This window comes from Capronia epimyces, assembly GCF_000585565.1.
Source record: "Capronia epimyces CBS 606.96 chromosome Unknown aczIQ-supercont1.5, whole genome shotgun sequence".
NCBI lineage: Eukaryota > Fungi > Ascomycota > Eurotiomycetes > Chaetothyriales > Herpotrichiellaceae > Capronia > Capronia epimyces.
In genome coordinates this window covers 49499-57834 of record NW_006912908.1, presented here as the reverse complement: position 1 = coordinate 57834, position 8336 = coordinate 49499, and the positions used below count along the sequence as shown (strand labels likewise).

At 52.7% G+C, this 8336-nt stretch overlaps 4 protein-coding genes across 4 annotated transcripts; 2 read left to right on the top strand and 2 right to left on the bottom strand.

The window, feature by feature from the left end:
* Positions 1 to 986: 986 nt before the first annotated feature.
* On the bottom strand, positions 987 to 2041 carry A1O3_06012 (uncharacterized protein; the record flags this gene model as incomplete). Its single annotated transcript, XM_007736132.1, has 4 exons — positions 987 to 1287; positions 1352 to 1455; positions 1497 to 1706; positions 1787 to 2041. The coding sequence occupies 4 exons, from the start codon at positions 2039 to 2041 to the stop codon at positions 987 to 989; spliced, it is 870 nt and encodes a 289-aa protein (XP_007734322.1).
* An 818-nt stretch (positions 2042 to 2859) lies between these two features.
* Positions 2860 to 3846, top strand: A1O3_06011 (uncharacterized protein; the record flags this gene model as incomplete). Its single annotated transcript, XM_007736131.1, has 2 exons — positions 2860 to 2926; positions 3008 to 3846. 2 exons carry the CDS (start codon positions 2860 to 2862, stop codon positions 3844 to 3846), a joined length of 906 nt encoding a protein of 301 aa, XP_007734321.1.
* A 90-nt stretch (positions 3847 to 3936) lies between these two features.
* A1O3_06010 (phosphoribosylaminoimidazole-succinocarboxamide synthase) lies at positions 3937 to 4923 on the bottom strand (the record flags this gene model as incomplete). The annotated part of the gene is made up of 2 exons (XM_007736130.1): positions 3937 to 4713; positions 4780 to 4923. 2 exons carry the CDS (start codon positions 4921 to 4923, stop codon positions 3937 to 3939), a joined length of 921 nt encoding a protein of 306 aa, XP_007734320.1.
* A 652-nt stretch (positions 4924 to 5575) lies between these two features.
* Positions 5576 to 7739, top strand: A1O3_06009 (uncharacterized protein; the record flags this gene model as incomplete). The annotated part of the gene is made up of 8 exons (XM_007736129.1): positions 5576 to 5777; positions 5946 to 6252; positions 6301 to 6430; positions 6481 to 6571; positions 6623 to 6810; positions 6866 to 7106; positions 7164 to 7240; positions 7296 to 7739. The coding sequence occupies 8 exons, from the start codon at positions 5576 to 5578 to the stop codon at positions 7737 to 7739; spliced, it is 1680 nt and encodes a 559-aa protein (XP_007734319.1).
* Positions 7740 to 8336: the final 597 nt, after the last annotated feature.

Genomic DNA, 8336 nt, shown 5'->3' with positions numbered 1-8336 from the left:
CTCTGTGATCATCTCAATTCTCTGTGATCATCTCAATTCTCTGTGATCATCTCAATTCTCTGTGATCATCTCAATTCTCTGTGATCATCTCATACTCTGGACCGAAAACAGAGAGAAAGAGGCGGGACGGAGAACCTAACTGTTCCGGCCTTCTTACAGGTTCGTCAATGGCAAGTCGAATGGCCATGTCGTTGGAAAAGGAAGACTTGGTTTCGGACAAGGTGGAGGGCAAGAGGGCAAGAGGGCAAGAGGTAGGGGGCTGCTCTTATAACCTGAGACAGAAACCAGTACTGCATACTGCATGTCCTTCTGCCAAATCTATATGGTTTCATCCTTGCCTTTTTAGCCTTCTTGGTCTTCGTTACCTTTCCACTCTTGATTCCCGTCTGACCCCTCTCCGCTCGAGGTTCTGGCCTTCCTGTCCTCCCCTTTCCTCTCCTTTCCTCTCCTTACCTTCACCCCGGCTTGCTCCTTTGACGGGTGTGGGAGTCCTTCACCTGTCCATTCGGCGCTGGCAGCACTTGACGGGACAAGTGCCGTCAACAGCACGCGACTTGGGGAGGTGGAGGACGGTGAGATCTTGCACGCAGAGAGCGGGGAGATCCTGTAGGGCCTCCCACATTTCATCTGGCTCCAGGGCCGGTACAGCCATCCTCTGGATGAGGCGACCTTGTTCCGGGATCAGTAGGCAGATGCATTGGATGAAACCGGTCTTCGACCTGCGACCTCCCTCTCTCGGGTTAGGATTTTCCAATCTCGGCGTTCTCGAACTTAGCGCTCCTAGTACTGGCGTAGTGAGAGCGTTGCACAGGGGTGTACCGTTCTACGAGGAGGACGAATCAGTAGATAGAGGTCGACGATCGGCTCATGTCAACACGACTGGCAGATCTGTCAAAGTCGCCAAACTCCTCGGCAGCTTGTGCTCACAACCGGTACCAACTCACAGTCAACGTCGTCCGCAAGTTCCAGCCGTATCGCGCGGATTGTCAAGCCAGGCAGGTAGCCAGCATTAATCTGCGTAGTCTTGAAGATTCTCTCGAAAGCACTTTGGGGCATGGCTCGTCGATAACGCTGCTGGTTTTCGTGTATTTGCGAAGAATAGGCCGCTGTAAAGCCGTGTCCATGAATTGAAGGACAAGCTCATCCTGACCCGCGGGGATTTCCTGCGATCGTACGTCCTCGAGAGTCTCGTATCTAAAGTGAGCGCCATCGGCGATGGCCAAATCGAGGAGAAAACCGGCGTTGTTGTAGAAAAGCCGTGAATGGTCCTTTACCGCGGCACTAAAGCTGAAAAGAGCGTCGTTATTAGCGCTCGAGGAAAGAATGAAGGAGGTGGAAAGGAATGACCTACACGATATTCTCAGGATCGCGATTGTTTTTCACCCACCGCTGGTCGAGTCTGTAGATGAGCCTCCACCTTCGGCCAGTCACACGCTGTATGACAACCGTAATGCCCTAATGAAGTCAGGTCAAGCATGCACGAAACGATAACTCACGGTCGTACCCTGTACTGGAGAGAAGAATGTGCCAAGCCGGGCGCCCGTGTAAGTCAAGGTGGTCTGGATGCGGTACCGCTCCGGGATAAAGATCAGGTCATCTTTGGTCCAAAGTGTGTTGAAAGAATGACCGAGATCACGGTCGCTGAATAGATGTTTCGCAGGGTGCTTATTCACCATAATGGTCTCCTCGGTCAATGTCCGACGAACCTACTGAGGAGACAAGTTAGCCCTCTATCCCGAAGAACGTGATCTACAAGGTTGAGTCAATCTTACGTTGAATACTTCACTTCGATCGTAGTTGTCCATCTCGTTCCGGTAACACGAGGGAAGCCGGCGAGGAACCTTTCCGCTGCCGCGTTGAGGGACTCGGCAGTCAGTTGATCTTCCTCATTGAGGAGCGCCGTACTTGAAGCGGCGTAGAAGCGACGAAAATCTTTGACAGTTGCGAGGTCGTGTGCAGGTACACCCGGCCCTAGGACTCGATGACGGACCGCCTCTTCATCGGGAGGGGAGAGACCTTTCTGGGCGTGTTCCTCTCGCATAGTGCCTAGATGCCATCTTGGTACGGGGCCGTCACCAGCTTTTCGTTGCCTTGCTCAACAGCCTTGTGCAGTGCAGTGAAGCATTTGGGCCCCTCACAATCTAGTTGTTGCCGGTTGTGCCGGAGGAGTAGTCTTGCCATGGACAATTGGGCATATGAGACAGCCAGAAACATTGGAGTACTCTGGCTGTAGTTCCTGGCGAAGAGGTTCGCGCGGTGCTACAGTAATAGCAGACCAGGGCGGAGGTCCGCAAGGGTTCTTACTGTGAAAGGGTTCTTTACAGGACATAGCATCAGAGGAAACCATCCCGATTGTTCATCGTCGACGGGACATGTTTGCCTCGGCCACACCTCGTCGGCAGCCCTGTGTGCTCCTCTCTAGTAGCCCTTTGCTCGGGCACGAGCCAGGAGCAGTTCGTCGCCGCGGCCTCCTGCTGGCGCAGCCCGGCCATGGCGGTGGTGGCAGCGACGAGGTCCCAGGAGACCGTCGTGACAGGGCCATGATGACGGTGGATGGCGGGACAGCTGCTCGAGGAGTGTCGCATTCTGGAGGAGGATGAGTGAGCGCGAAGGTGAGGGAGGGTGAGTGGTTATAAAAGCGGCACGATCGGGGTGAGTGGCACGTGAGCCCGGGCCAGTTTTAACCAAAGACGTCAACTGGCGAGTCGTGGCGATTGCACTTCGACACCTGCGATGCGGACGGGCGACGCCAATATGAAGCAGAAGATGTTCAGAAGCACAAGCCGCCATGGGTGAAACATTCCTACGAATAATAGCCTCTCTCTGAACCGACGACTCGTTATGTTGTTCATCCCCACCATGAGGCGCTATGCGCCCGGCTTCTGGCAGAAGACGAGTAAAGAACTTCAGCGAGCCACCAAGTTTGGTATGTGATCACACAGGAGCTGGATTCCAGAGGCCCATGATGAGCGGCAGAATTTCTAGAGACTGACACTGTGTCTCGCAGCTCTCAATCTGGAGGGCCTTCAACTCCCTACTGCTCCATACCCGATCTTCGATTTCGCCGACCCCGAAACCATCACATCGCTAAAGACCATGACCGACGAGTCGGTGGGCGGCTTCTCTACTGCAACTCTCACACAAAAGCCGGTTGATCCATCCTCACATCCCCCGACACCAGCGCATATACTGTTCCACGGCAACATCTCCACCAAGTTGCCTGCGAACCGACCAGACGTGCAAAGAACGGGCTACGCAGCGTGGCGAAACAAGGATCGAGGACGGTCGCTCTTCGGCGAGCTTTTCTGGGACGTCGACTCCTATATGTATCTGGCATTACGAGTGAAGAGCGACGGAAGGAAATACGTTGTGAACATACAGACAGATTCGATTGTGGAATCGGATCTTCACCAACACCGGTTGTATACCAAATATCACAATGGCGCAGAAGGACCAGAGGATCCAGGCCAATGGGAGACTGTCCGGATTAGATTGCACGAGTTCGTTCGAACAAACCACGGCATTGTCACTGAGCCGCAATCGGAAATGCTGCGTCGGAAGGTGAAGAGCGTTGGCATCGGGCTTCTTGACAGACAACCGGGCCCGTTTGCCCTCAGCATTGCTGCAGTGTGGGCCACGAATTTGAACGAACGGGGTCAAGTGGATGGTAGAACCGGCTGGGAGGAAGGTGACCAGGGGAGTGCGAGACTGAGCGAAGTGACGGAAGAGAAGCTAGCACAGAAGCTCGAGGAGAAGAGGAATTTGCCACAGGAGAAGAGACGGTTCAGAGAAAGAGTGCCGCATTTCGGTAAGGTCGGCACGAATGACAAATCGGCCGTCAGATGAACAAATATAGCGGTGAAGCAGCGAGGGAAGGGTCAGGTTCGGCGTTGGATTGAGGCTCGAGGCACAAAAATGATGTCCGAAAACTGTCTATCACTTCAATTCTTGTAGCGTCTGCTCCAATGTTTTACCCGTCAGAATCTTGAATGCCTCCAAGTATTTTGCGCGAGTGGCCTCGACCACATCCTGCGGCATCGTCACACCGTCCTTGCCCTTTAACCCATTCTGGGTCAACCAGTCTCGCAGAAATTGCTTGTCGAAACTATCCTGGCCTTGTCCAACCTGGTATTTCTCCTTGGACCAGAATCTCGAGCTGTCTGGAGTGAGGACTTCGTCGATAAGCACGACCTCATCGGTGACCTCATCCAAGCCAAATTCGAACTTGGTATCTGCGATGATCACCCCGTTCTCCTTCGCGTAGTCTCGTGCGGTCGTGTAGATTTTGAGCGACAATTCCTCGATGCGTTTTGCGTACTTGTCGCCGACAATCTGCGCAGCTTGCTCGGTGGAGATGTTCTCGTCGTGTTGTCCTAGTTCGGCTTTCGTGCTTGGAGTGTAGATTGGCTCAGGCAGCTCCTGTGACTCTTGTAGGCCCTGGGGCATCTTCTTCCCATTGACTTCGCCGGTCTTCTTGTACGAGGACCATGCTGACCCTGTGATGTAGCCCCTGACAATAGCTTCGACAGGGAAGACCTTGAGTTTGCGCACAAGCATGCTCCGGCCTTTGAGCCGCGGAACGAGGGTTTGGGGAACGGCGGGAGGCAGGTCGAGGGAAATGAAATGAGTCTTGAGGTCCGGAATGGATTTCTGTAGATATCGAAACCAGTGCGCCGTGATGAGGGTGAGAATGAGCCCTTTGTCCGGGATCCCCTACACGACAGACATTAATTAGGGATCCATGGGGAGTGGGAGTGGTTGGAGGAGAGCGAGACGAACATTCTGCATGATCACATCATAGGCTGATATCCTGTCGGTAGCAACAAAGAGGAGGGTTTTCGAGTCAACATCATACAGTTCTCGCACCTTGCCTGAGGCTACCAGAGGCAGTACCTCACCAAGATCGGCCTTGACTAATGCCATGGTGTGGGTGACATTATGAAGGCACCTGTAGCACGCCGGGATCAACGCAGAAAAATATAGCCATAGCGTCATAGTCACGGCACGGGCGCCTTACCGAAATAGGACTAGTCGAGATTAGAGCGGAGGCGGACCCTAACCCTAACCCTAAGTATTCACTATAACGTCCTTTATAGAAAGAAGACGCCTACCCTGTCTAATAGCACCATTAGCTGAACATAGGCCTAGAGGGATCCCTAGTAAAGAGAGGTGAGTTGATTCACTATAACAACGCGGTGCCTACTATAGACAAAGAAGGGAAAATCAAACTGGTGAATGTTGGCCATAGTGGCCGCCTGGTGTATTTTATGGCGCGAAAAACAGGCTGCGAAAGGCGACATCGCAAGTCACTCGTTGTGACGCGGGCGAACGCCAAGTATTTAGGGTTCCGCCCTTGTGACTCCGCTCACCTTACTTCCGCTTTCCGCTCGCCTCACTTTCCTTATCACCCATTTCCGCCCGTTTGCTTTGTTAGCTGAACCGGCCATTCTTTTCTATTTAAGTGTGCTGCTGTGGCTATACAAAGGTATGTATAGCTTTCTATGGGCTCTAAAGCTGCTTCTAGATGAATTCTGACTTGCAAAACACCCTAGAACAGTCAATTTGAGCCTCCACAATGTCCTCTCGCCTCGCTTCCTCCAGCAAATCGCCTCCTAGACGGGTCATCATGCCAGCATTGCCGTTGCTGCCCAAGTTGACGCGTGCTGCTGCTTCTACACCACCAGAAACCTCCTCAACGGCCGAGATCGAGAGCGTTTCTGAGGCTGTAGGCGATCTAGAGATCGCAAACGACGCTGGAAACGCCCAGATCGACCCTGGTAAGTGCTTATAGACCATCCAAACGTATACAATACCACCGGAAAGGCTTGTATTGATCGTTTTCCATCACAAACCGTGTATTCTCTGGCAAAACACGCCTCTACAACGCCGCTTTGAACGGTATTTCCAGCTTTATACTTGATTACTGACCGTATTCCTGTGTATAGATGCGAGCAAAGCTTCTCCTCCTGCCCTTGCTGCTGTCAAAACCCCTACCAACGTCGTGGAATCTGCGAAGTTGGAGCCGGCCAAGGAAGACGACGTTTTTGGCGCCTCTACAACTGCTGAGCCTCACGAAGAGGTTGTTCCTGTTGCCCCTGCCCCTCTTGCTCTTGCTCCTCGCGTTGAGGGCACCGTTCGCAGTCAGCTGGCCTACAACGGCTTCGCCCCGAGACCAGATCGAGTCTCGCAGCTCCCGAATGCTATCAACGCCCAGGGGTTGTATCCCCCTGATGCTCTGATCTTTGTAGCCAAGTACGTCTGGAGAATACTACGGAAGCCTGTCATACTGATACGATACAGCCTCTCAAACCAACGCTCTGGGGAGCAGCTAGAGCTCGCTTGTCATCAAGCCTTCGATAGGTATGGTCGCTGCCATATCAAGGTGCGCCTGGACAAGAACCGTCATCCTTTTGCGTTTGTGCAGTTCGAGGTATGTATACCACGAAATATACGGCTTTACCCTTCTAATTGTGGGCCTAGCGTGTCGACGATGCGAATGTTGCAGTCAATGCTGCCTCCGACATGATGATAGATGGCCGTAGGATCCGCATTGAGCGTGCCAAAGCCGAACGTAAGCTCAACTCGCTTCATTTTTCTCTACTGTATACTAACAAGCGATCAGGAGCTGTCATTTTGAGCAGGCAAGATGGCGCAATGCCTACAGAGGCCGAGGCTCGCCAATTGCTTGGGAAATATGGTCCGATTGAGATGTGTGTCAATACCAACACTGTCGATCGTGCCCGATACAACATGGCTCCAGGAATGTACATCAAGTTCGCATACTACCTGGATTGCCGTGATGCGCTTCGTGTGAGTCTCCAGCCCCTTGTAATGCATAAATTGGCTTGTCTGACGGAGGAAACAGTGTTTCAACAACCATGCAGGGGGCTATAACCTGTACATGGCACCCTGTGTGGAGCCACGGATGAGAACTGGTCCAACAGGGTCCCCTGTTGTTCGTGGCTTCTCTACTCCTCGTTCTGCTGTCGACCAGAAGTCCATCTACGTTGGCAATCTGCCAGAGGGCACGACTCGTCAAGAACTGGAGGAGTTGTTCAAGGACTACGGCAGCATCATCCAGGTCAATGTGATCAAGAAGAGCTTCGGTAAGACCCCTTATACGATGAACACATCATTTTCCAGGCTGTCCTAACCTATATTAGCCGAGGAGAGTATCAATATCTTTGCCTTTGTCGAGTTCAGCAACCCCCGAGAGGCTGATCACGCGTCCCATGCAGAAGTAAGTCGACGAGTGCTGGTGAAACAAGAGCAGGCAACGGCTAACCATTAAACAGCGTTCCTTGCGGGGAATCAAGCTTCGAATCGAGCCCAAGGAGTATTCAGCTCGCCGTCCTCAGCGCACAGGATACTACTTCCCAGGCACTCCAGTTCGACAGAATACTCCAGGGAACTACATAGACGCCGGCTTTTCTGGACAGCCTATGAACTACAACAATCCAGACATGTACGCCATGCAGCAGATGACGACCCCTCCTGGCGGATACAACCAGGGTTACCCGATGCCGACATTCACCCCTCTCCCTGGCGGGCCGTTCTCAACCCCGCCGAGTCATTCTGGGATGGGCAACATGCTTCCAATCGGCATGTTTCCCCCCTCGCCAGCTCATAACATGAATCCGTACGGCCAGGGACCTGTCAATCAGTACAATTCTCCGCTGTTCGGTGGCCACGGCCACATGATGGGTCCGATTCCAGAGCACGGAGAGGAAGAATACTAGGCAGATGACGGCGTTCAGGAGTAGAAACGGCGTTCAGGGGCAGAGAAAACATGCTTATGGATGATGGCAATTGCTTTGGCTGGGGTGGGCGCTGGCAAATGGAGCTGTGCAAGCAGAGATGGACAGTGCTGCATACAAAAGTTTGCTATGGACGAATCAATCTTGCTGGGAATGTACAAAAGAAACGGGGCTTGGAGAACATGATGAAGCATGCTGATGCTCGGCATGGATGGCTACATATGGCTGCGCTGACTGAGCTATGGGCACAAACCCTGAGCTATGGAACATGCAATGAGAGATGAGCTAGAGACTGGAAATCATGGCTGAGCCGGGCTGATATCAACATAGAAATCATTGGCTGGAATGTGAATTCTCAAATGCTAGCTACAGTTCGAAGAAACGGAGACTGCTGTTTCAATGTGTTTCGTGGCATGGGCAGCGTTGCTGCATAGGGCTTCGTTCTCCAGGACCTTCAGGCTCGTTGAATGGCAGAGACCAGACGTAAAAATACAACCGGCATTACCAACTCGAAGAAGACAACTCGAAGAAGACAACTCGAAGAAGACAACTCGAAGAAGACAACTCGAAGAAGACAAC